Source organism: Eulemur rufifrons, chromosome 8 (assembly GCF_041146395.1).
Source record: "Eulemur rufifrons isolate Redbay chromosome 8, OSU_ERuf_1, whole genome shotgun sequence".
NCBI lineage: Eukaryota > Metazoa > Chordata > Mammalia > Primates > Lemuridae > Eulemur > Eulemur rufifrons.
Window position 1 is genome coordinate 7,944,568 of NC_090990.1, and position 27,997 is coordinate 7,972,564.

At 45.4% G+C, this 27,997-nt stretch overlaps 1 protein-coding gene across 1 annotated transcript; it reads left to right on the top strand.

Annotated features, from left to right (window-relative positions):
• Positions 1-27,997, top strand: PDPN (podoplanin). The gene is made up of 6 exons (XM_069479146.1): positions 1-67; positions 17,826-17,983; positions 22,060-22,180; positions 25,548-25,586; positions 26,677-26,788; positions 27,860-27,997. Exons 1-6 carry the CDS (start codon positions 1-3, stop codon positions 27,864-27,866), a joined length of 504 nt encoding a protein of 167 aa, XP_069335247.1. The 3' UTR covers positions 27,867-27,997.

Below are 27,997 nucleotides of genomic sequence, written 5' to 3' on the forward strand. Positions count from 1 at the left end.
ATGTGGAAGGTGCCAGTTCTGCTCTTCGTTTTGGGAAGCGCATCGCTGTGGGTCCCGGCAGGAGGAGGTAAGACCCGGGGCAAGTGGCTTCCTGCAGTGGCGGGTGGGGACGAGCGAGCAGGGACTTGTGGAATGCCCGGGCCTGGCATCTGAGGTTGTGCAGGAGAGCGCGGGGAGCTGGGGCTGTGCGCGCGCGAGTGGCTCAGCGCCGGGAGGCGGAGAGGCAGCGGGTTAGCCGGTGCCGGGAGGACCCCGGAGTCCACCGGCGCCGAGGTGGGCAGCAGAGGGCCTCCCGCGGGGTCCGCTCACGAGCGATCCAATGCCCACGCCTCGGGAGAAACTGTCCCAGTAGAATCTGGAGGGACATTCTGGGCGGCAGGACCCGGGAGGAGGGTTCCCTCTGCCCCAGCGGCCCTGGTCTCTCCTGGGACTGCCCGGTCTTACGCTCTGTGCGCCAGCGTGTTGGTCACGCTCGGGACCCCATCGCTGGGCTGGAAGAGACCTCCCTTATCCTCTTTAGAGAGGATAGTGCGCGCGTGGAAAGAATCTAAGTGGGGCCTTCTGAGAAGTGTGACTGAGTAGTGTTCTGAGCATTGAGGTTGAAGTGGGTTTGGAGCCATGTGTTGAACTTGGGCAACAATGTCAGTAGCTGAATTAGTGTTGGTGACTCCTTGGACTTTAAATGTCCTGATCTGATGATGGAGGGGGGAGACACCGCCTGCCCCGTGTCCACATCTTCCCCTCCCTTTGTCCTTTAATTTCCCTTTCTCCTGCCTTGCCTCATTCTGCCCAGCTGCTGTGTTGGTGGCCTCCATGAACATCTCTCAACATTTTGTTTCTTTTCTTGGATCTTTATTTTTCTGTTTCCCCAATAGAATATAAACTCCATATGATTGAGCATGTGGATTGGGGAAAAAAGTAGAATACAAGCTCCAGAAGACACAGCTACGTCTAGCCTTGATCCCTGGGGCCAGAACTATGTCTGGCACGTAGTAGTTGCTCACTAAATGTTAGTGGAAGGAATTATAAACTAGTGATCTTTGGGGCTGGAGGTTGCAAAGCTGTGCTCTGAAAGGTAAACTCTTAAATTTTCCAAATTGAGGATCAAGGTAGGCGTAGGCCCAGGGGTATCCTTCTTGGAAAGGGAGTAGTTTGCAGGAGGGTTGGACCTAACCTGGGCTTCTACAATTCCATGCAGACAGAAATACCCAGCCTTAGGGAAATTATATGGAGTGTACTGCTTTGTGCTGGGCTGTCTGCTCTGAAGAGACTGAGCAACTCTCTTTACAGGAGCCATGGGCTATTCGTGGCAGTCCTATCTTTGGAACTTCTCTTTCCACCGGAATATATACAGTTCTGTATTTCGGTTACATTTCCTTTTTGGCGAGACAGTGTGCACATCGCACCATTCTGTGCTCACCAGTGCAAAGGGAGGGAGGGAGGTCCCTGACCTGAGCCTCGTCCCAGCCCTGCTGGGACAGCGGCTCCGGCTCTGCAACGTCCTCGTTTTTCACCCAGGGAAGTGTTAGCTGTAATTATCTTAAGCCAGCTCCTGAATGTCACAGGTACTCCTACAAGGTGGTAGTAAACTTCCTCTGAAAATACCGCCTTTGGCTAAAGAAAGAAGCCCTGCTCGGGCTGTGTGGGGGGCTGGCTGAGTGTGGACACTGAGTGCCCGGCTGCTGGCAAGGAGCAGAGGCCCAGCAGGGCCTTTGTCTGAGATTAACGCGTGAGGGGACTTGAATATGGATGAATAACTTCATTGAGCTGAGCTATTGTTGGCTCTGGTTGGGGAGCTGGGCTGGGGGGTAATTATGGTGATGAATGTTATTATCCTTCTCTTAGGATCCTATGCCCTACTGGGTTTCCCTCCTTTGGGGTTATAATCCGGTTCAGTTTTATAATCTGGTCCCATGTGTCATTTCCTTGGATGTTAGTGGATTCAAAGGAGGTCTGTTGTCCACACATCTGGCATTTTCCTCAATTGTCAGGCCGCACCCTCACTCTGAACTTTCATCTAAAATGAGGCCTCTCCAGCAGACAGTTTATTTTGTGAAATTCGGCAAGCCACTGCTTGCTGCTAACTCACATGTGCTTTTCCGGGACCTATCCACCCAGGATTAATCATGCGGCAAACAAATTTCCCTGTGATTTCCCCGAAACTCTTGCCAGCTTTGGAGGCCTTGAAATCTTAATGAATCGCTAGGAGTTTTTGTTGCATTTGAGGCATTTAATGAAATGGGGTCTGTTAGAGGCTTCGTGAGGGAGGCATCTCTGTGCATTACACTGGTGCGTAAGTTCCAAAATGCATTCAGTATAGCAAAGCACATTTTAAAAAATGTGCCCAGGCATGAGAAAACTTAAGTCTAGGTATGGCCAACAAGACTAAACAACTCCCCTCTCTGTTATTTTGTAAAATAGAATTACAAAGACCCCAAACCTTGGCATGACAGTGAGTAGTCCAGCCAAAAAGGAAGAACACCACCCCGCTCCGGTTCCCATCCCCAACCATGTGCTGGGAATGTCCCCAGCTATCTCTTTTAATTGTCACAACTCTTATAAATTATACACTATTATCTCAGAAGATGCCAGAACTGGGGTTTAAAACTGGGTCTAACGTCAAATCTCAAGCTCTTTTTACTACAATCCTCTGCTATATAAAAAAACAAAAAACCAAAAAACCAAAAAAAAAAAAAAAAAAACCCAGAGGTTTAACTGTAAATTAATGGTTAACCTCACTTTAAGTTCCTTAGAGGAGAAAACAAAAATTTTCTAAAGGTACAAAAATTCCTTTAACTACTCCCCATAATATTTCCATAAGAATGAAATTATCTCAGTACATTAAAATAGGATTCATTGGCTGGGTGGCTCATGCCTGTAATCCCAGCACTTTGGGAGGCCGAGGTGGGAGGATCATTTGAGGTCAGGAGGCTGGGACGAGCCTGAGCAACATGGTAAGACCTTGTCTCTTTAAAAAAATAAAAATAAAATAAATAAATAAAAGTTAGCTGGGCGTGGTGGTGTGCACCTGTAGTCCCAGCTCAGGAGGCTGAGGCAGGAAGATCGCTTGAGCCCAGGAGTTTGAGGTTGCTGTGAGCTAGGCTGATGCCACCGCACTCTAGCCTGGGCAACAAAGTGAGACTCTGTCTGTAAAGGATTCATTAATTCATTCTACAAATAGTTATTAAGCACCTCCTGAGTGCTCGGCCTGTTGCGGGATGCAGGGTTTGAACTACGTGCACTTCTGAGAGAGGCGCCACACATTTTAAAGCATCTCTGTGGGCCTCGCCAGCAAAGCCGTGAACCTGCACTTCAAATTCCATTGGCTTATCTGAATATTTGTCATAGTTCTGGCTTCTGAGAGCAGGCACGCCAGGTTATAGCTTGTGGAAATGTGGGGGAGGACAAGGAGGGAGAGAGAACTCAAATACCCGGCGTTATTACCCTTGTGAAACTCATTTGATGGATCTGATGAGGTCCTGTAGGCTGTCCAAGGAGGCCATGCCATTCCTGCCACCCGGAAACCTCTCAAGGAAATACCCCGTGCGAGTGTTCTGTTGGGAGACAATCAAATAACTGAGTGCTGGGGGGGCTTCTAAGCCAAGTCAGCTGTTACTGCGACTTGTCTTAGGATTCTCATGTGGCGGGCAAGCGATAAAGCTCCTTTCGATTGTGGTTTTGAGTCCTTTCTCTATTGGTTTCTTAAAAATTTGGGGGAAAGGAAAATGATCAGGCATTTTATCCAAGGGATAAGAGATAGAGCCAGGTTAGAGAACAACTGGAATTCTGCCAAATTCATCCAAGGCAGGAAAACAAGGTGGCTGTTTCCTTCCCACGTGTCTAAACCAGCCTGTTGGCGGCCGGCCAGGTGAGGGCAAGTTCCCTGGAGCCTCGGAGGTAGGTAGGCTCACGCTCCTTCCTGTCTGGCCCAGTGTCTTTGCTTTGAGAATTGCTCAGAGGGGATGGATTTGTCCTTTGAGGTGAACCAAGCTAAGTCCAGGGGGAGACCTGCAAACTTGGCTAAATCTTTCATGTCATTTTTTGAGAAGCTGAAAACTAACATTGTTAGGGCAACGCTAAATTTAATGCAGAAAAAAAAAAAAAAAAAAACTACCAAAGGGAGAGTCACTTTTCCAGAGGAAGATGTGCTCTTGACCTCTGCCCAGAGGGACAGAGCTGCAAAGTGCCCCAAGCCGCAGAGTGTGACCAACACTGAGCCACTGGGTAATAATCTCCATTAACGTTTGTAGCATGCCGGGGAGTGAGTGCCAGTTATGTAGAGTGTAAATGGGAAGCAGGGAAGGGTCATGATGGAAGATTTGTAAACATGTTATTGATGAGAACAGGATGTTTCCCACAATTCGTCAGAGTGTCTCCATCCAGGAGAATAAAACACAACTCATGTAAGAGAAGCCTAGAATCTAGAAAGGGAGAGGAAAGGCACGAGGATTTGTTGATGTTAAACCTGCCCTGCCCAAGGAATTCACGGATTTAACAAGTATCTATGGAGTAGCTGCTGTGAGAGTCAGGCAGTGGGGAATGAGGCAAATGTCATCCCTGCTAGTAGCAAAGAAGTCATATCTGGGGGCCACGGGTATTCTGATTTCAATGCAGGTGGTTCTGGGATGAATCAGAGATCTCTGTTCTGTCACAGTCTGGAAATGTATTCCACCCAACAGACCCGCCCTTTGCTTTTGTCCTAAATAGACCAAACAACATCTTGGGTATTTAGGTCCTGAGAAGAGTTTGTCTTGGATAGCAAATATGTGCACAGGTACTGATAAACTATTTTCTGTTCTAAACTGTTTGATTTCCTGTCCTCTTGTGAGCTTGGCTAATGTGAAACAGTTTTATCTGAGCCAAATTGCTCCATGAGATTAAATATGAATCTGTGAAGGCTAACGGATCTAGTGTTAATAGCAGTAACGAGGCCAGGCACGGTGGTGGCTCACACCTGTAATCTCAGCACTTTAGGAGGTTGAGGTGGGAGGATTGCTTGAGGCCAGGAGTTCAAGACCAACCTGGCAACATGGCAAGAGCCTGTCACTACAGAAAATAGAAAAATTAGCTGGGCATAGTGGTGTGTGCCTGTAGTCCCAGCCACTTGGGAGGCTGAGGCAGGAGGATCGCTTGAGTCCAGGGATTCAAGGCTGCAGTGCACTATGATGGCACCACTGCACTCCAGCCTGGGTGACAGAGTGAGACCCTGTCTCTAAAAATAATTTTTCTAAAAAGCAGTAATGATATAGTAACAGCTAACATACCCTGAGCGCTGAGCAACCACTTACCAGCCCTGTTTCATTCAATCCTCACAAGCAGCCTACAAGGTAGGAACTACTCATATGTTCTAGATGAATTAAGAGGCACAGTGAGGTTCAGTAACTTACACACAGACCGAGCTAGTAAGTGGCAATGGTGGGACTTGAACCCAGGCAGCTCAACCCCGGGGCCCAGGCCCCTAACCCCTCAGATGATTGTGTGTGTGCCGAATGCCGGGAGTACGGAATTGAAGGACGCTGACCCTGCTCCCTGAAGCATTTACAAAGCACACATGTTGTTAAGTTAGAGAGGATGCATAGGTGTGATCACAGCTCACAGAGACGGGTAAAACAGACAGGTGCGTGTTGCATTTGTAGAAAGAACATACGGGGCGGCATAAAATGGCGTGTCCGAGCAGCACGTGCCACTGTCTGTTGCTAGGAGCTTGGGGATGAGAGATTCTTGTGGCTGAGAGGAGCTGGGAAAAGCCTTGTGGGGAAGATGGGACTTGATCTTGGCTGTGAAAATGGTGGGGTTGGTTGGACAAGGTGGCAGGGAAGGGCAGTCCAGGCAGAAGAAACCACTTGCTTGAGCAAATGCACGGAATCAGACCAGGCGGGGTTTTACGTGGGAAGAGGTGTGGCCCCCAAGGGCTGGGAAGAGCAGTGAGGGCTGCTGGAGTTGGGGGGCTGGGGGAGTTGGGCAGTGGCAAGAAATTGGGGAGATGAGTGAGTCCGTGTTGAGTGGGAGAAGTGGGCCTTTGTCTATAGGTAGAAGGCAATCAGAATGGAAGTGGGAGTCATGAATAGTGGTTGTCAGAAAAAATGATGAGGGAGCCACGTGATTGTGGGACCAGTCTAGGGGTGGGGCGGAGTCAGGAGGTAAAGAGACCAAGTGTGGTGTCAACAGATGGGGGAATGAGACCCAGATTTTGGGGAATAAGAGCCAACAAGACTTGCAGCTCAGTATTTTCTGACTTCTTATTGTTCACCTCTTATAACACTCAGCACTATGTTAAATTTTTTATTGATATATAGTCACATATCATAAAATTAAACACCCCCACCTTTTTTTGAGACAGGGTCTTACTCTGTTGCCTGGGCTGGGCTCACCATAGCTCACTGTGACCTCAAACTCCTGGGCTCAGGCGATCCTCCCACTTCAGCCTCCCGATAGCTGGGACTAAAGGTGCTCGCCCCCACACCTGGCTAATTTTTCTGTTTTTAATGGAGACTGGGTCTCACTCTTGCTCAGGCTGGTCTTGAACTCGACCTCAAGCGATCCTTCTGCCTCGGCCTCCCGGAATTCTAGGATTATAGGCATGAGCCACCTAGTTAGGCCACTTTGGCCATTTTTAAGTTGGGTTGACTTTTTTATTGTCGATTGAAAGAACTCCTTTTATATTCTAGATATTAGACCCCTATCAAATATATGATTTGCAGACATTGCTCCCATTCTGTGGTTTGGGTTGTCTTTTTAATTTCCTGATAATGTCCATCGAAGCACAAACTTCAAAAATTTTGAAGTTCAGTTTATCTATTCTTTTTCTTTTGTTGCTCCTATATTTTTAACAATGACATTTAGGTCTTTGATTCATTTAGAGTTAATTTCCGTATGTGCTGTGACTTAGGGGTCCAATTCTGTTCTTTTGCATGTGGATCTCCAGTTGTCCCAGCACCTGTTGAAAAGATGATTCTTTCCCCACTGAATTATCTTGGCACCTTTGTCAAAAATCAATTGCCTGTAAATGTATAGATTTATTTCTAGATTCTCAGTTATATTCCAGTGATCTATGTCTGTCTTTATGCCAGCATAAGTCTTGATTACTGTAGGTTTGTAGTAAGTTTTGAATCAGAAAGTATGAGTCCTTCTACTTTATTCTTTGTCAAGATTGCTTTGGCTATTCTCACCACTGTATTTTAATTATTTGGTTTTTTCATTTATTTTGAGACAGAGTCTCGCTCTGTTTCCTGGGCTACAGTGCTGTGGTGTCAGCCTAGCTCACAGCAATCTCAAACTCCTGGGCCCAAGCGATCCTCCTGCCTCAGCCTCCCGAGTGGCTGGGATTACAGGCGTGTACCACTATGCCTGGCTAATTTTTCCTATTTTTGATAGAGGCTAATTTTTTCTATTTTTGGTAGAGACGGGGCGGGGGGGGAGTCTCACTCTTGCTGAGGCTGGTCTTGAACTCCTGACCTCACGTGATCCTCCCGCCTCGGCCTCCCAGAGTGCTAGGATTACAGGTATGAGCCACCTTGCCTGGCCTGTATTTTAATTATTTGTATCCATGTCTTGCCCCGTAGAGAAGAAAGCACTTAAAAGAGCACATGTTAGGTACATAGTAAACATTTGGCAGGAAAAGGAGCAGGGTAGACAGAGTGACCCGAGCCTTTTGGTGGAATGACAAGAAAGCAGGCGGTAGAAATATAAAAATCAGGTAGGAAGGATGAGAGGTTAGGAACCCACACCCTGGCAAGAAGCAGTAGGATTTATGCACCGTTTTAGATACAGTGAGTTTGCGGTAATAGGCAGACACCTAATTTACTGTATCTGATGCATACCTGGGGAGAGCCGACTAAAGTGGCATCAGAGGTAAGCCCCGCGGATGCAGCTTGCTGCCTAAATTTCCCACACATCAGAGCAAAGAGAACAATGTCAGGGAAGGTCAGAACAGATCCTCCTATCCTATAACAACTATTTAAAAAATCTACCAAGGCACACTAAGAGCTCCCTAACCCGCCGTAGGATCAAGGCCAAGGGAGGCTGGTGGGAACAGCCACGCTGCACATTCCTGCAGGCCTCGTCCTCCTGGGCGCACAGCTGGGCTGTCTGAGCCGCATCGGTGGACGCCGAGGGCACATCCAAAGAGGCCTCTCTCTTCGCTCTTGCAAAATCAGGGCCTGCTCAGCTGACGGCTCCGAGTGAATCAGAAGCTCAGGTTTCCGTTCAGTTTCCGAGCAGATGGCAAGTGCTTCCCAAACACTCACCACCGCGGTGGGAGGCTCTGCTCTGGGGCAGCGCTGCCAGAGCAGGTTGTCCTCGGCTTGGCGGCTCAAGCACTAAGGGGTCCTCCTTACGAGGCAAACTTGCGTATGCAACTCCAGCCCCGCTGAGTTCTGGCGAAGTTATTACAGAGGTGTGATTCCAGTCTACAAAACTGTGAACTCATTTCCTCTTTGACTGAAAACTTTCCGCTCTTAGTCAAGAGAGAAACGTCTCCAGGTTGGGTAATCTTGGTTGAGGCTGTAATCCACAGCCTCCGGTTTGAAGACTACGGAGTTCTGAGCCCTGCCTGTGCTTGGGGGCAAGTGGGCAAGTTGATTCACTCCCATGAGCCCTGAAAATGTGAATATCGCTCCTCCTTGCAGCAGCAGAACTGAGCGAGTGGCCGGGAAGCTACAGCGGGGTGGGATGTTGCCCTCCAGGGGCTTACAGAAGCCGGCAGGGAGAAAGCAGTAAATGCCAACGTGTTATCAAATCCTACTCTAGTTTAGAGATTGCTTCTCTTGGCACCTGGGGAGAGCTCTGAAGGAAGGGGTTTTACCTGGGCCGTGAAGGGTAGTGTTTAAATGGGCAGTGACGGAGTTGAAGGATGAACCCGCAGGTGTCCTGGGCTGCCAGCCTCCGTCTCCTGCAGAGGCCACCATCAGGCCGAGCAGCTCGACCAACTCCAGCCTTTTCTTTGGAGAGTAGGGAAGACCATGAGGGGAGGGGGGCAAGAGTGACCGGTACCCGTGAAGGCTGCGAGACACCATGAGTGGTTAGGAGCGTGGCTTGGGAGTCTGATAGATCCTGACGTCTAGTCCCTGTGTTGCAGTTTACTCGGCCTCTCAGCCTCCCTATCCTCAGCTAAAAAGCCTGCAAGGCTTTTGTAAAGATCAAGAGAGTGTGTGTGACACCACATTATGCACATTTTCCATAAATTCAATAAAGAGTAACATTATTAAAATACCTCTTGGGCAGTCAGGGAGATTAAATGCATGACTCTGTGAAAGGTACACAGGAGGTCTCAGTTCCTTTCCCCCTTTAAAGGGGAGAGAGGATGGATCTGGAGGGGTGACCGGGTGTTGTGTCTTAGGGGTCTTATGTCCTGCCCCTTCTTCCTGCCAAATGACTTAATGTGGCTCCTTGCTATTGAAATGAAAATCGAGTCCCTAACTGTCATTGGCCCCTCTTCTTTCTTTATTGCCCAGGTCAGTTGCAGAAACCTTAAATGCTGCCTTCAACTTTGGGAGGTGACCGAGGGTGGGGGGTGGGAAGGGGTGTCCTACCTAAAGCCCAAAGAAAACTTTGGGGCATTTTGCAAACTGCCTCCCCGCTTTGAAGTCAGGGGATCTACTCCAAGTCTTAATGTGTAGGATTTCTCCTGATCTCTTCAGAGGAGCCAATGACACGTGTCTGATCTCCTCAGCTTTGATACCTTTCTCCTACATTTTATGGAAGAGGCGCATGTCCCACAGGCCGACAGCGTGTGGTCAAGTCTCATCTCATCGCTGGCCTTGGCCTGCAGGGGTTGACAGGACCTGCCACAGTGCGCAGACACGCCGCCCTCAGGAACCATCAAATGGCGGGGCAGGCAGCCAAGTTCATCCCCGCAGGTGAAGTGTTCTGTCTTTAGCCATGCTGTCTCTTTCATTAGGGGAGGGTATGCAGTAACTCTGGGTTGAAGCCCAGTGGATGATGGCAGGAGTATTATAATCCAAGGGTAATTTAAAAGAAATCTCCTACCTGGCCATAAATGTACTTGCGCAGTCAACAAACATTCGCTGAACGTCTGTTACCATGGTGCCAGTGACTGGGAATAGGGGCAGTCCAGGTTTAGGTAGCACTATGCGTGCCTGGAGAAAGTTCAGTGAGTCTGCATTTCTGTGGGGTACCGAGTAATGGGCAGGCCAAAGCCTTCTAGGAGTTGCCTAGAGTCATTAAGCGTCGTCTAGATTTTCCAGGGCCGAACTTTTGATCCAGTAAGCAATTTACTAGGATCCCCGGAAGGGGTGTGGAGGGAACCCATTTGCCACATCAGTGATCGTGTTGACCACACCCAGTCACCCAGTGTCTGCGGGTGGCGGGTGGCGGGTGGTGGGGGGGGGGTGGCCACACAGCCCTGGGTTAGGGAATGGCTTTCTGTGTGCAGAGCAGCCTTGGAACTTCAAAGGTTCGTGGCTGCATCAATATTCCAAAGAAAGGGTTTGACACTAGGTCAGGAGATGGGCCAGCCCATAGGACTTGAGGGGTAACTCTAAAGATGTGGTCAGTAGAAGTTCTAACACCTTCCTCCTGGTCGCCAAACCCACTTCATGGTAGCCAAGGGAAGCACCAGACAGCTACGTTTGGGACACTTTTGAACTGAACTGAAGGACTGTGTAGGGATTGGAGAGCCTCAGTGACCACAGTGGGTGGTCGGCAGAGTGCTAGAAAATGCTGGAGGCTGGCACCTTCCTACGGTCTCGAGTGTGTTGATTTTCATGCTTCTGGGCACAGACTGGAGACATGATAGAAAAACACTGTGCAAAAGCCTGTGTCTGAGCAAAGGAGCAGAAGTCGGTGTTTTTGTTTTCCAAGTAGACATTCCTTGGAAGCATTACTTTATCTCAAATGTAACTGGGAGGGAGGGTGCTAGAATTAATTGTTTATTAGTTGTCCTACAGTTTGTCCTCTAGGGGAGACCGAGAAATCCCTAGTATGTCATTTTAAAAGAAGAAAAAGAACATTCTACCTCTCGACGATCCTGAGAGTCATTCCAAGGCCTTTTAGTCACCCATCTACAAAGGCATGTTTGTGCTTTTAGCCGCTGATGCTGACGCACAGTCCGAGATACTGGAAAACACCAGGCGGCGTGAAAGACCGCCTTCATCTGTTGACCAACACCGCAGGTTTTCTTTGAAAATCCTGAGGGTAACTCAGCTTGTGGCTTGTTTATTTTTGAAATCATTTTTACCGTTTCAAGATAAAATGCTGTTGAAACTGCTTCTCCAGCCCTCAGACTGGGAAGCTGCAGTTCAGCAGAAGCAGGAGTGGGAGGAACTTCTCTCTCACATCGAGGTGAAACCAGGCGGAAGCTCTTTGCCTAAACTTTACAGAGAGGACTCTTACAAATGTGCTAATAAAACAAGAGGAAATTGTCATCCGTAAAGGACTCAGCATCACTCGGGGGCATCCTGCGTTATTTGGTAGATCCATTTCTACCCTAAATGTTCGTCAACAGAGCTGTGAACGACGGTAAAGTGACTTCTCTGGGGTTTCACATTATTTCTGACGGTCAGTGGGTAATAATGACTTCAAATGCTTCCCAGCCGTTACTTGTTGCAGTTCTTGCCCTCCCCACCATCACTGCCCTGGTGCACGCACCACCCACTTTCACCTGGACGACAAGGAGTGGAAGCATCTGCTTGCTGATTCACTGCATTCACTCACCTGAGTCCAAAGTGACTCAAGAGTCCAAAGTGACTCACTTAGACTCAAGTGAGGTCACCCCCTACTCACCAGCATCTCTTGGCGTCCTTCCACAGTCCAGATGAAGTCACATTCTACGGGGCTGGTCCCCCGCACCTTCCCATTCTCATCTCTTACTGTGCTCACCCACTGCTCTCCAGCCACACTGTGTACCCTTCCGAGCCTGCAGTGCCCCATGGGCATTCTGGGCTTCAGCGTCAGTGAGCACCAGCTCTTCCCCTGCTGGAGTCCACCCATTCATTCAACAGCTACTTACCAGCAATGTGCCAGGTATTTTAGGCAATGGGGACATTGAGATAAAACAGCCTTATGGAGCTTATGTTCTAGTGGGACAGACTGTTAGTGAATAGATGCCCGGTGAGGAGTAAGTACTCAGGGGTGTGTGTGTGTGTGTGTGTGGAAGGCGGAGGGGTACTCATTTTAATGGCTGGTCCAAGAAAGTGCCCTTGGAGCAGAGGTGTGTAGGGGGCGAGGGGACACTGATCTGTGTCTTCCTTGTTTGCTTATTGTGAGTCCACCCCACCTCAACAGCACTCAAGTCCGTGAGAGTAGAGACCTTGCCCTGTTTACTCCTCTGTCTCCAGTGCCCAGAATGGGACCCAGCACACAGTAGGTGCTTAGTAAATGTTTATGGAAGGAATGTAAGTGCTAGGAGCTGGGGGATATAGAGGTAAATTCAAAAGGCTCCAGTCTTCACTGATGGAGCTGCCTTAACTCGCACAGCCGGGAGCAGAGATGTAAAAGAAGTACATCCTTTTAAAGCAAATCACACCCTTCTTCTAATCTGCCACTTTTTTTTTTTTTTTCAATTTGAGACAGGGTCTCGCTCTGTTGCCAGGGCTAGAGTGCAGTGGCATCATCACAGCTTGCTGCAACCTCAAACTCCTGGGCTCAAGTGATCCTCCTGCCTCAGCCTCCTGAGTAGCTGGGACTACAGGTGTGCACCACCACACCCAGCTAATTCTTAAATTTTCTGTAGAAATGGGGTCTCGCTATGTTGCTCAAGCTGGTCTTGTCTTGAACTCCTGGCCTCAAGTGATCCTCCTGCCTTGGCCTCCCAAAGTGCTGGGATTACAGGTGTGAGCCATCGCACCCAGCCCTTATCTGTCACTTCTGAAAGCTTAGATTCTCCCAGGTTTTTCCTAGTAGGGGACACATTTGAGGAAGTCAAGATTGTGTTCACTGAATAAAACTGGAAGATTCTAACAGGATGGGATTGCGTAAGAGGCAGTAAGATGCTGAGGAGGCATTTGCTTCTGACACCCAGGAATACAATTTACGGGAGGATGAGGATGGGGTAGGAGGTCAGACCCCAGGGCGGGAGGCAGCAGGCGTTTTAGCCCAGAGCTGCCAGGAAAGCATATCACGGAGGAGCGAAGCTGCTTTTTGTGTGGAGGAGCACAGAACGCACAGAACACCTGGCTGCGTATCCACTCGTGAATCAGGCGAACTTGGTGGATTGTTTAACTTCTGACTTTGTTAAACAGTTATTCTGACCCTTGTTTAAATGGTAAGGAAGATTTTATTCAAGACTACTCTAATGAGGGGTATCGAAGTAGGGAAGAGATCAGGTTCAACTCTGGCTACAGGACAAGTAGGGATTTATAGCCAACAGACAGAAGGAGGGGTGTCCTTGGATAGAAAATTAGTAGGAGGAGACATCAAGGGCAGGGGATTGTTGCTAGACTGGCCTGACAAGATTCTTGCCAAAGGTGGGCCGAGGGCCTAGACATCAAAGGTGGGGGCGAAGAACTTGCTCAGATCCCCAGGGTGGGGGCATCCTCTGTAAACTGGTGTAGCAGGGTCTTGCTGCAACTGGACAGTGTGGAGATGGGCACAGGAGTCTGAGGCTGGGAATTCGGAAGAGAGTTCAGAGAGCCTGATAAAAGTTTGGTCAAGGAGAGAGTCTTTGTCAACCTCAGTTTCCTTGTCAAGTGGGGACAACGGTGCCACACAATCCATCCACAGGGCTGTCGTGAAATAAAGACACCATGTAAACCCTGCATTGCTGAACAGACTGTGAGCCAGGGCATCACTGTGACGTTGTGCCTTCCGTGTTGGGTAGAACTTACGACACTACATGAGAGCCGGAACTCAGACAGACCCCACGTGCACCTATTTGAGTGGCCTGCTTTTTGCTTTTTTTTTCTTTTTTTTTGAGACAGAGTCTCACTCTGTCGCCTGGGCTAGAGTGCAGTGGTGTCAGCCTAGCTCACTGCAGCCTCAAACCCCTGAGCTCAATTGATCCTCCCGCCTCGCCCCCCAGAGTGCTGGGATTACAGGCCTGAGCCACCGTGCCCGTGCCCGGCAGAGTAGCCCACTGTTCCTCCCCGCTCTCTGCACCCAGTTTTATTCTAGCTCCATCCTTGGCACTGATGTAACTCAGCAGCAGTCGGCGGATATGAGGAGAAAGAGGGAGTTGATAGTGAAGAAAGCCGATTTGGAAAGAGGTGCCGGAGAGTCTGCAGACGGGGCCGTGTGTAGAGGGGCCATATGTCGGCCACGTCCAGGCCACTGAGGCTGGACCTTCTGTTGGAGAGTTTCTGTAACTCGGACACGGTACTTGCAAGAAGAGATTTGTCTCAGTGAGAGCAAGTTTTGAAGCAGTGGGGAAAAGAGGATTTATTGGGACAACTGGCTAATCTGTTGGGGGGAAATCAAATTATATTCCTATTTTGCATAGTAGTTTCAAATAAACATAAGGCAAACAAATATTAAATGTAAGAACAAAACCATACGGAAAAGATAGGTGAATATTTGTATGTGATCTTGAGGAAGGGTTTGGGAGTGTGAGGCTAAAAGGGAGAAAAGAAGCTTAATAAGTTTGATTACTGACAGCTTGCCATTTGCGAAAGACATGCAGAGGCCATCTAGTGCAAAGAATGTATCCTAAGGTATAAGGAATGCTTACAAGGTGGGATATCATAAGAGAAAAACAGTCACAAAAGAAGACATTCCAAATGGCCAACAAATAGATGGAACAAGTCACCACCACAAATCAAAGAAACGTAAATAAAACCAAAAGATTGAAAACACTTATTCAAAAGAATTTTATCAAGAATTTGGAACTCATTGAATCTTAAATTCAGCTTAGTTAAAAAAAAGTTTAGGAGTATTACAATACGATTACAGTAAAATCCCAATTTAATGTTGTGTCTAAATTCTAGAACTTTTTTTAATGCCATTCCATAATGTGAGCAATCTAGAATAATATTTTAGAGCTATATTAGACTTTAATGCAAAGATAAAAATTATTCATAATGAACAACTTTATATAAATAAGCATTACTTAAGTCCTTATTCTCAAAATTAAGAACCTTCAGGTAAAATTGGGTGGTATAAACTTTGGCCTAGGTTTTTAAAGAATAATAACGAATTCCAAAGTAAGTGGATGGGTTGCCACCACGTTTGGAAACTTCCATTGGTTCTGACTCGAATGCGGCCGAGGCCGGGTGTGGCAGGAAAGGTGTTCACGTGAGTGTGAGAGCCCGCGGCACCTGAACCCACCCTGTGTGCCAGGCCGTGGATATTGCTTTGTAATTGTGGATTCATTGTTCTGCACTCCTATAAACAGCCGGGTGTGTGCACATGTGTACCCTGCGTATGTGTGCGTGTGCGTTTGTGTGCCAGCGTGTCCACATGCCTCAGGAAAAAAGGATTGGAGAGTGAAGGCATCAGTACATTTGAATTTCAGGAGTGAAAGGGAAAGGACAGGAAAAGGATGTCAAATGCTGGCTGGAAACCCGGCAGCTGGCCTGGTAGGAACTCCTCGCCCAGGGAAGCCTTCAGCCGAGATCATAAGAGGGACAATTGAGGATCTCTTGTTAAAGATCAACTTTCCCATGGGGCCAAAAGAATGCCAGGGCAGTGAGACAAAAGACACACATCTTAATCCTGACTGTCATTCATAAAACACCCTTTGTCTATTTAGTACTTGGCTCTGTGGGCCAAGGGCAGGAAAGAACATTAAGGAATTTTTATCAAGTTACGCTTTCAATGAACCGAGCTTTCTATGAAAGAATTCGAACCAACTTCATTCAGTACTTGTTGTTTTTTGTCTGTTTTTTTAAGGAAGGGTTAAGTTTGAGATGCCATATGTAGTAAGTGATTCTGCTGAACAGCTCCAGAAACCATTTTTTAAAATTGATTTGTTAACTGCGTTCAAACAAGGGGAGGAAGAAAAGAAAATGGGTTGCTTGGTTTTCCCCTTGAGCTCAATAAACACATTAAACATGTGGGCGCACCACAGTGGGACCTTCTTGTGGGAGCCAATCACCGGCCCCCCCATCCCACCCCAGCAAAAGGCCACAAGGGGAGCCGTGCCATTTGCATGCACTAAGGTAGTCAGTTATTGCCAACCGGTAAAAGCCTTTCCCCCTCATATAAAAAAGTAAATTCATATGCTTCGGTATGGATTGGGACTCTACAACCAAAGAGAAGGCTCCTAGAACAAGCGAATTGACTTTGGAGGCTTCCTCCCTCTAGACCTCAGCAGAGACGTTAGGATCAAATATTTAGCAGCTGTGCCTCTGGCTGAGCTGTCCCAGGCGAGGGGAAATAAGGTAGCTGAAGGCAAGGAATGGATTGCTGGTGTGAGTGCTGCCTAGATACAAACATCTGCTCTTTCCTCACACAAAGGATTCTCCAAGCTCCCCCTCCCCCTTGCTCCCGGGACACTTTTGTGTGCCTGCTTATTTTGCAACTGTGTTTAGTCATGGAATTTCCAGAGCCACTCGAGTCTGAGGAGGAAGCCCGTGGCCAATGAGTCAGATTTTTAACTCGTGAAAAGGATTATTTGATGAGTTTAGGGATGACGCTTGGGCACAGTCACGGCTAGTTCCAGTCACTGCGACAGAGGTTGAAGAAGAGGACGCTGTTATGATCTGCTCTATTCCCCGTCATGGAATTCAACCTGCTATTTTCACCCCACCAATTCCCTGCTCCCCTGAAACCTTTCTCATTGGCGAGGCCAGGCATCCATCCAAATGTTCATGCGGAACAGCCAGGGCCAGGTGGGGTCTCATTAGTTTCAGCTCTCCATGTACTAATGAGTCCTGTTGGTGTCTCGGTATCTCTAAGAATATTACTGACCCTCCCCTGTACACCGTAACCTTAACTGGGGTAAGAGGTTACGTTCTGTGGAATCTGTGAGGTCTGTGGTCAGAGCCAATGGTTCTAATTCTAAGTGGGTGGCAGTCTCAAAATTAAATGGAGAGAGAGCTTGATTTTAAAAAGGTGGATAGGCTGGGCGTGGTGGCTCACGCCTGTAATCCTAGTGCTGTGGGAGGCCGAGGCGGGCAGATCGTTTGAGCTCAGGAGTTCAAGACCAGCCTGAGCAAGAGCGAGACCCCATCTCTACTAAAAAAAATAGAAAGAAATTATATGGACAGCTAAAAATATATATATAAAAATTAGCCGGGCATGGTGGCGCATGCCTGTAGTCCCAGCTACGTGGGAGGCTGAAGCAGGAGGATCGCTTGAGCCCAGGAGTTGGAGGTTGCTGTGAGCTAGGCTGACGCCACGGCACTCTAGCCCAGGCAACAGAGTGAGACTCTGTCTCAAAAAATAAATAAACAAATAAATAATAAAATAAAAAGGAGGAGACCCCAGTTTTTTGGCCATTGTGGCACTGCGAGTTTGCACGGAGCCTGGAAATGGGTGTGTTTAGAAATCTTTCCAGGTGACTATAATTGAGAATTTTTTCAGGTCTAAGTGATATCCTATTAACCTGAATACGATGATTTATTGCATGAAATGGCACCAGCAAGAATCTGGTTCCTTAGTGAAAAGGAAAGATGCACAAGCCCCTGTCCAGGCCCCTCAGCGGGAGCCCAGGGAGGGGCTGGCTGCCCTACCATTTTTGTTTCCATCTTCCTTTGCTTTGCAATGAAAACAACTCGGCCACCATGTGTGCCCAGAGGTGCTATAAGGAGGATGGTTTGGTTTCTGGCACTAGGGTAAGCCAAAAAATAAAATGACCACAAATAAATAAATAAATAAATAAATACAATCCTCATGAGAAACGGGAGAGAAAATAATCTGACTGTAGCTGGCCAGTTAGATCTGCTCACACGATTTCCACCTGAAGCCCTGACTCAATCTTTCTTCTTCAGCCAGCACGAGCCGGCCAGAAGATGACATTGAGACCCCAGGTGTAGAAGTTGGCCTTATGACGCCAGGTGCAGAAGATGTGGCACGCCCAGGTGTAGAAGATTTGACAACCCCAGGAGCCACTGAAGAGCCCTCTAAGCCTGCTGGCCCGACAACCCCGGTGAGTGTCCTGGGAAGGGAGGCATTCGCTCCGTAGAGGGCACATGCAGGGCATAGCATACATGATATACACGTGTTAGAAAGCACACAAACCGCATTTCCTCTGCTCACAACAATCTTCAACACAGAAGACTTCTGTGGCCAAATGTGAGAGGGTTCCTCTCCACCAACAAATAAGCAATAAATTCTGCAACAGACACCAGCTGGGTGTCCTCTAATTCAATTCCAACACTATGTACTGGGAGGTAGTGTCAGATCCCACAGGGTGAGGGCTCAGTCCCCAAAACTCCTCACCCTCACCCAATTCCCCGCCAGACGACACCAGATGCAAGTCCAGGCCTCTGGAACTTCTGACCAACTGGCTATAAATTGGGGTTCCCAGGACCTCCCTCTTGGGTTGGGTTAATTTGCTAGAGCGGCTCACAGAACTCAGGGCAACACTGACTTATGTTTCCTGGTCTATTACAAAGGCTGCAGATGAAGAGATGCACATGGCCAGGTCTGGGGGAAGGGGCGTGGAGCTTCTGCGCCCTCCCCAGGTGGACCACCCTCTGGGAACCTCTACGTGTGCAGCTCTCTGGAAGCTCTCCAAACCCAGTCCTTTTGGGTTTTTATGGAGGCTTCATGACATAGGCATGATTGACAACCACGTAGAAATGTGACTGGATAAAAAGGGTATGATCTCATACTAATAGACTGAGTGGGGAAACCCAGCAAGGCCTGTCTGTCCAGATTCTTCTTGGCCTCTCTGTGCAGTGTTCCTTCCTCCAGGGTATGGGGCAGGACCCTCTCTGGAATAAGGGTCTTTTGACCCACAATCAGATTAGAGTCCTGCCTTGCACAGGTGGAAGGAGGGCAGGAGAAGGTCAGAGAGAGAGATTCTGTCTCCTGAGGCCTAAATTGCCCTAACATTGTAACAAGGGCAATGGGAGTGATGAGCCAGGAACCGGATGAAAACCAATATATATCGTAATACCACAATACTAGATACACTTTCTATATATAATATGTTATATATATCTATAAAATCAGTGTGAGCCACCATACCAAGAAATAGTTATATGGCTCACAACAAAAACTACAGATAAGTCCTCATTTAACATCAATGATACGTTCTTGAAAACTGCAACTTTAAACAAAATGACATACAGCCGGTCCTTGAATAATGTCATTTTGTTATAGTGTTCATGAGAAAAAATTTGGTTTCATTTTAAGTCCTATTGCTTAAAGTCACAGTTCAGGAATCTACTAACAGTGTTAAGTGAGGACTTACTGTATTTCCCAGTTTCATCCAGTTAGCAGGTGGCTGGTGTGCTGGTCACAGATGATTTGAGAATAGAGACCAGGGCGTCTCGAACTGGTGAGGAACCAGGTTTTTAAATTTCCAATCTGAATTAAGAGCTGATTAAAAATAAATCTTCCTTATTCTTTAAATCAAAGATTCATTGTTAGAATTTAGGATTACTATTACTATACTTCTATATTATAATAAAACTGCATTTCTTCTAAATTAAAAAAAATTTCCAATCTGTTACAGTCCAATCTTCAATAAAAGTCGTGGATGCTGCAGCAGTATCATTGCCATAAGGGTTTCCAAATATGCGTTCTTAATTTCTCGCCTCACTATAGGATAAGCATGGACCACAACCGATCTGCAGACCACACTGGTGTAGACTACGTAGAATCTCAACTGACACGTCCCTAACCTAATGCATTTTAATGAACTCATACACGTCTACGGCACCTGGCATGGACAAGACAAGATGCCAGGCACTGGGGGGATTAAGGAGGTCCATGAGCCACACCCTCAAACCTTGAGAGGCCTATACTATAATCTCACTGGCAGCAGAACAGAGGCTCCTGCCTGCCTGTGTGATCTCGTGTACCTCACCCCCCTCACTGTCTCTGTTTCAGCCACGTTGGCCTTTCTGACCTTTGAACACACACCAAGATTGTTCCAACTTAGGCTTTTGTTTTCTCTGCCTGGAACGCTCCCCAGATCTTTCCATGGCTGACTTTTTCTCATGATTCTGAAGTTTGATGTCATCTCAAAGATGCCTAAAGGAACCTCACCCCTACCCCTGTGCACCAGTAGTTACCCTCTAGCCCTGAGGTCAGCAGTCTGCTCACCAGATTTGGCCCACTGACTGTTTTTATAAATAAAGTTTTATTAGAACACAGCAATGTGTATTCAGTTGAGAACTGTCTGGCTGCTTTCCTACAGTAAGAGCAGAGATGAGTAGTTATGACACAGCCCCTGTGTCCTGCAGTGCTGAAAATGTTCACCATTTGGCCCTTGGGAAAAAGTTTGCCAAATGCTATTCTAGTCTAGTCTATACTAGTCTGGCTTATATTTTCTTTAAACCACTTAAAGTCATCTAAAACTACCTTTTTTATTGGTTTACATGCCAAATGTTCATGTTCTGCCACCCTGCCCCAGGATGCTGCCTCAAGAGAGCAGGGAATTTTTATTACTCAAATTCCCAGGGCTTGGAGCCATGCTGGGCTCATGGTGGGTACTCATGAGCATATATTTTTTTATTATGGTAAACACATAACATAAAATTTACCATCTTAACAAAGTGTACAGTTTGGTAGTGTTAAGTATACTCACATTGTTAAACAAATCTCCAGAATTTATCTTGCAAAACTGATTCTCCCTCCCCCCAGCTCTTGGCAACCACCATTCTGCTTTCTGTCTCCATGAATCTGACTACTCTGGGGACCTCATGTATGTGGACTCATACAGTATTTGTCTTTTTGTGACTGGCTTATTTCACTTAACATTTAATGTCCTCAAGTTTCATTCATCTTGTAGCATGTGTCAGAATGTTCTTCCTTTTTAAAGCTGAGTAATGTTGCATTGTATGTAGGCATTGTATGTATGTATGTTTTGTCTATCCATCCATCCACCCACCGATGGACACTGGGTTGCTTCCACCTCTTGGCTGTTGTGAATGGTGCTGCTATGAAGCACTGTGGCTGTGGGTATGCAAATATCTCTTTCAGACCCTGCTTTCAGTTCTTTTGGGTATATATCCAGAAGAGGGATTGCTACATCATAAGGTAGTTCTGTTTCTAATTTCTTGAGTAACTGTCATACTGTTTTCCACATTGCCATCAATGGTGCACAGGGTTCTAACTTCTCCACATCCTTGCCAACACTATTCTATCTTCTGTTTTTTTGACAGTAGCCATCCTAATGGACATGAGGTAGTATCTCATTGTGCTTCTTTTGGCCATTTGTATATCATCTTTGAAGAAATGTCTATTCAAGTTCTTTGCCCATTTTTTTAATCGGGTTATTTGATTTTGCTGTTGTTATTGAGTTATAGGAGTTCTTTACATTCTTATCAAATATATGATTTGTAAATATTTTCTCCCATTCTGTAGGTTGTCTTTTCTCTTTGTTGATTATGTCTTTGGAGGCACCAAAGTTTGTGTTTGATGTAGCCCATTTGTCTATTTCTGCTGTTGTAGCCTGTGCTCATTAGCATATTTGTTGAATGCTACATTGGCATGAACTTTGGAGTCCATAGAATCACTTCCAAGTCCTGTTCCTTCGCTTATTGGCTGTGAGTTTGATTTAATCCTTGTTCGTAGAACAGGACTAATAATAAGGTCTACCTCGTAGGGTTGTGCATAGAGTAAATGAGAATGTATTCAAAGGGCCTGGTGCATAGTAAGCTCTCAATAAAGGCTCGCTATTACTCTAATGGGAGAGGAAGGGCATTGAAGGATGATACAGCCTAATACGTGCCAAGCAGATGTGACGGGGAAAAATTCAAGTTCAAGGGGAGAGAGAGAACTAAAGTCTAGTGATCCAGTGTTTTCAGAATAATGAAGACCCCAGGAAGTCGGCATGCTGAACATTTGGCATTCATTTCTGGAGGAGACTTGATTTTATTCCTGTCCTGTCACCCTTTCTGTTTGTTTTCTTGTTTCCACTTTCACTTTATGCCATCATGTAATTTATGTATTTATGCTACCTTAAATCTTTCTCTGTTAGAAAGCAGAGAATATGTTTTAAAACATTAGGCTTTATTTTCTACTTTTCCTCATTTACATCTCCAATAGGTGGCAAAGAGTACAACGACCCCTAACATCGAGGATCGGCCAACCCTGGGAAGCACAGTCCATGCCAAAGAAGAGAGCCAGAGCACCACAGTCCCAAATGTGGCGACCAGCCACTCCACAGGTAAGGAAACCAGTCACTCCAATAGGGGTTGATCTAATTTTGCGTATTCAGTGCATTCCAGGAGCCCATGAGCAAATATAATAATCAATTGGACACATATTGGAATGTAAGGGTGAATTCTGAACCAAGCTTGTATGAGGTAGGTTTACAATTTGATTTGTTGAGTTGCTAAATCAAATTTGACTTATTAGGTTGCTGAAGATCTCTTTCTACCTTGAATGATAGCTAGTGATAATGTCCCCACAGGTGAGTCAGGTAGCAACTGAGGTTGTGTTGCTGACCCTAAACTGATGTAACGTTACATTAAGAACTTTGTGTTGACACCTACAAGCACAAACTCAGCCAGCCTATGTAAAGCTTAATAGATTCTATACTAATAAAATAGTTAGCATCTTACATTGGATTCCTGTCTGTACACGTGGAGCAAGCATCTGTTCTAAACCTGCCCTGCCTACCAAGATTTGGGGTTGTGCTCGTGATTCACAGTTGGCACCTGCAGTGTGAATGGAATACCTCGGAGAGAAACTTCAGAGGCCTTTGGGGCTCTGCTGTTATTATTAATATATTTAGATCATCACTGATGACAATGAGGAAAGGTCATTGTCAATTTAGCCATGGAAAGAGAGCACTTCCTGTTTGCAGAGATTTCTTAAGAGAAGTTCAGTCATTTGGGATTTTTTAAAAAATATGCCTTATTTTATAGTGATAGTGGGAGAGAAAAGGAACTAATTCTCCAATAACTTCAATGAGTGCTTGCTAACTTGATAAATTTTACATACATCATTTTATCTAGATAGCTCTTATGTTTCCATCTCTAAAATGAAGGTAAATATACAGATCATGCCTAAAGCAGTCGTTGATCTGAACACCCAAAAAGTTATTCTGTATTGTTCACTATGCATTTCCAGGTCCAATCACTAATCTGGTTTTAAAAACTATAGCATTTTTGAGGATTTAAAAATACTTTATATTTATACCCGCATGTTCATAGCAGCATTATTCACGACAGCTAAAGTATGGAAGCGACTCAAGTGACCATGGATGGATGAACAGATAAGCAAAATATGGTCTCTACATACAATGGAATATTATTCAGCCTTAAAAAAGAAAGAAAATGCTGACACTTGATACACCATGGGTGACCCTTGAAGGCATGTTAAATGAAATGAGCCAGTCACAAAAAGACAAATACTGTATTATTACTCTTAGATGAGGAACCTAGCGTAGTCAAATTCATGGACAGAAAGTAGAATGGTGGTTGCCAGGGGCTGGGGGAGAGAAGAATGAAACGTTACTAATTAATGGGTACAGAGTTTCAGCTCTGCAAGATGAAAAGAGTTCTGGAGGTAGACAGTGGTGATAGTAGCACGTCAATATAAATGTAATTAATACCACTGAACTGTACACAAAAAAAAATGGTTAATTTGTAGATTTTATGCTATATGTATTTTAGCATAGTTTTTAAAAACTTAATAAAGTGCTTTGAAATAAAACCCAAAGCTTGCTGCAAGCTGTTAAGGAAATGACTAACATTTAAACACCAGAGAGAACCAAGTATGGCTAATCAGTATGTGATCGTCGGGAAGCATTTCAAAATTTTGGAGAAGAAATGCTCATTTGGGTTGATAGCTAATTAGCAGCAGAAAATGGAGACTTCCACATTGAATATTCTGTCATAGCAGGATACTTCTCTTCTACGCCTGAAAAAAACAAATTCTCCGTTGCCTGGGAAATAACTCATTGTCACTTTCCCTTCCTGTCCCCTGCCCCACCCTGTCCCAAAAATTGTGACGTGGGGCACATTTCCACTTCACATATCATTATCCCAAGATGTTTTCGCATGAACTAAAGCGTCATTATAAGTGCTTAGTTTTTTAAGAAGTAATTTTATTGGAGCAGCATGTCCAGATGTCCAGTTTTCCCATGAAACGCCCAGTGCAATGATGTTCACATGTATGACACAGTCAGAGTAATTGGGAGGGAGCTGGGGAATACAGGACTAATAAGCACTAATTTAGTAGCGAATCTTCCACAAACTTAGTTTACTTTTGGTAATATATTTTCTACCCAATGCTGTGCTGAGTGATATTGATGGTGTGTTATGAGCCTGGAATCGCCATGTTAGGACACAATAAGCAATTGATTGGCGTATCTCTGTGGAGAGTTGACTTCCAAGGATGACATTTTGGGAGTTGATTCGACAGCACCTTTGTTCTGAAGGCTCAAACCCAGCAATCCCAACCATCTTCTGTAGTGGGGGTAGCACAGCTGGGGTGAGCTCTGTACAAATGCTCCAGAGCCAGGGGCTCAGCTCGTGCAGCGAGGGCTGGTTTCTGGGACCCACACTCCGGGGCCATCTTGAAGAGCCACCGTGTTTTGAGGAGAGTCTTGGTACAAAGGGGGAGATACTTTATTTCAAACCCAACCATTAGAAAAAGTAGTAACTTTTTGATGATGCCTGACTGGTTTTACCTTTGATTAGGAAGATATTGGATATCTGGGGTATTTTGCAAGCTGTAAACTAAGAATCTAGGAAGGGCTGATTATTTAATTCTCTCCAATTTCTTATTAAATCAAGGCATCTTGACTTTTTCTCCATCTGCAATCTAGGTAAACAGCCACCACCCAGAGGAGTTCAAGACTCAGTATATGAAGAGGTCACTAGGAAAAACAAAACACCTCTATTTTAAAAATAAGTTATTGTGTAAAATTATCAAAATGAAACTCACCATGGAGAATATTCACATTGTAACTATTACACTAAGTTTGAATGCAGATAGAAATCCTAAAATAACACTGACATCAATACAAAGGGTAGATTCTCTCACTAAACTCAGCTGGGCATAATCTGATTTTACTACCAAAGAAGAAGCAGGAAATTGGTATCACAAGACAAATCACAGTCTTGGTCACATCTTCCCAAACCAGAGTATTACTCTCAAAGTGAGTCAGAGACCTCGTCACAGTCTATAAGTTTTCCACAATCCTGACATTGGACTAAGATCCATACCTCTGGATTCTTCTGCTACCTTGACCTCTGAAACTTTTTGACCATTTATTTAAGATTTCTGTGGTTTAGTTTTTTTGACTTTGCTTTCTAAATTGGATGAGAAAAGGTAGCGTTCACAAAAGTACTATGAACCCAAAGGTGTAAAAAAGGATTCATAAATATGATTATTATTAGTTAGTTATAAAGGCAGAATCATGTGAGAGCTTGCTTAAAAATCTCCTGATCCAGTTTATTTAAGAAATTATCCTCTTTGCTTATGTTTTGCTACTTTCTACTTAGGGTAAATTCACCTTTTGCCAATTGTTAAATTGTAGTTATTAAATTCTAATAATTCTATCTTATTACATCTCTTTGCAGACAAAGCGGGTGGAGAGACACGGATAACAATTGACAAAGGTAGGCTAGATTTGGGTCTCAAATTCCTATGGGAATTAAGAAAAAATTTCTTTGAACCTAACCTTTGGGATGATTTACAGTCTTTCCTGGATTGTAGTCAGCCAGAGCAGAATAAAAAACTGTCCAAGAACAGATTTCAAATTTTTTTTTTCCTTAAAGAAAGAAAAGGGAATTCCCTGTATTTGAAAATAAGCAAACCACAAATGAGTCTGTTCTCTTAGTGACAGCTATGGGGAATGATATCATATCACAATGTAAGAATGAAAATATAGGCCAGTTTAATAACTGTTCACAAATACTACCCAGCAATTAATAGTGAAGCCAGTGTGAGATTATGCTTGATGGATTCTGAGACCCAGAAATCACACCATTCATAAAATGGGCTTAGAATAGCCCAAAGTTTCTCTTCTTGTAAGTCAGCTTCCGCTGGATGGGGAAAGGTCCCTCTGACATTGCTCTATCACCCCTCCTCTGCACGCCCACCTGACACACCAGGTGCTAAATAAATCAAGGAATTTCTTAACTTCTTGCTAGAAAGAGAAACAGTAATTTTTGTGAATTAGACTGTAACTACTTTATAACTAACATGTCCTGCCTATCATCTGTCAGCTGCAAGGTACTCTGGGGAGTCACCACTTGAGACTTTATTCCTTAACAGATTTCACTGGCATAGCTCTGGGGTGGGCATCCACTTTTTTGAAAATGTGCTCAGCTAGAAAGGCCCAAGTCCATGCATCTGTGACAGAGTTATAGTTCTGTGGTTTAATGTCAGTAACCTTGTAGTTACTGTGTAATTAGTGCCATGTAATATATGTTACCAAACATAAATGTATCTACCCTAGACTAGATGTAGTATTTTTTGTGTAGTGGGATTTCCTAATACCGGTATTTGTCATCCCTGAAAAAAATGTATTGGTTTTTTTTAAAAAGAAAGTATATTTGGAAATAAATTCAGCTGGAAATTCATTTTAAAAAAATTAAGTGTCATTTGCTACGTATAGCAGGACAGTGGCATTGTTTGTACATACCATGTTTTATTGCAAGTGTATGTTCTATCTGGGATTCATGCTTTTTTCCCCTTCTCATTCAGATGGTTTGACGACAGTGACCCTGGTTGGAATCATAGTTGGGGTCTTACTAGCCATCGGCTTCCTTGGTGGAATCATCCTTGTGGTTATGAGAAAAATGTCGGGAAGGTACTCGTAAGTAAACAGCTTACCCTCAGGTGATAGGTAAACAAAGGCAGTCGTGTCCAGAGCTCAAACCTTTGAACTAAGAGAAATCTCTAATATAAAGGTCATGTTGAAAGCCCCTTACCTCCACAAGTCCTACATCTGGAGTTTCCCCAGAACTAAATAAACATCTACTTAGGCCATATACGTTCCCCCCAAAAAGAGAGCCAGAGATGGCTCTTAAGCTGACGCCTATTGAGATCTGACCAAATTTGATCTCTTGTCTTATTTTTCCAACTAATTGAACTTGAAAGAAAGCCTAGACCAAGTCTTAACGTGACCCCTACTCACCATGCCCCCTTTAGAAGCAGGTAGGTGATTTCTGGGAAAGCACTTGTCCCCAAGCCAGGGACGTTCTAATGAGGAATCCCACTGGTGATGGGGCCTTTTCATGTAGACCCCTCCTTTCCTTCCCTGCATACACCTGCTCGCGTGGTCATGCATGCCCAGCTTTGACCATTGATGGGGGAAGGAATTCTCTTTATTAAACTTCCTTAAGAATTCAGAATATTCAAACTCATGACCAGAAGAAAACTTATTCCTGTTGGGGAGATGATATATGATGGGGGAGGAGAAAGGACTGATGATATACAACTGGGGGGTTGAGGCACAAGATGATACAGCCGCAGATCTAGTGTGTTCAGGAACTGGTACTCTGACCCTGGCTATATAAGGACTAGGTGGCGTAAGGAGGAATGAGGAGGACAGGAGAAGATCATCAGGTGCCAAAACTAGAAGGCTTAGAGCAGCGGTCCCCAACCTTTTTGGCACCAGGGACAGTTTTCATGGAAGACAATTCTTCCACGGACTAGGGGTGTGGGCCGTGGGGGGATGGTTTCGGTATGATTCAAGCGCATTCCATTTATTGTGCATTTTATTTCTATTCTTATTACATTATAATATATAATGAAATAATTATACAACTCACCACAGGTTGGGGACCCCTGGCTTAGAGACTAGGACAATAGGAACAATGACTCACAGGTTGTTATTCACAATGCCAGTAAAAGAAGTGACAGTCACCTTTCTTTGTTTTCACAGACCCTAAGTGGTGAAGGATCGTGCCCTACTGCCAACAGGCATTAAAAAGAGAATTTCTGACTTCCCCCCACCCCCATTCCTGAGCTTGTGGGAGAAGATGACCCATGGAATGCTTGGCCACCCCACTCAAAATCCATG

Bases quoted from the DNA above. Each gene is read 5' to 3' on its own strand.
- PDPN (XM_069479146.1), top strand. From the start codon at position 1: ATGTGGAAGGTGCCAGTTCTGCTCTTCGTTTTGGGAAGCGCATCGCTG. The intron at 17,984-22,059 runs GTGAGTGTCCTG...CATCTCCAATAG, and splicing joins CTGCTGGCCCGACAACCCCG to GTGGCAAAGAGTACAACGAC. The intron at 25,587-26,676 runs GTAGGCTAGATT...CTTCTCATTCAG, and splicing joins ACGGATAACAATTGACAAAG to ATGGTTTGACGACAGTGACC.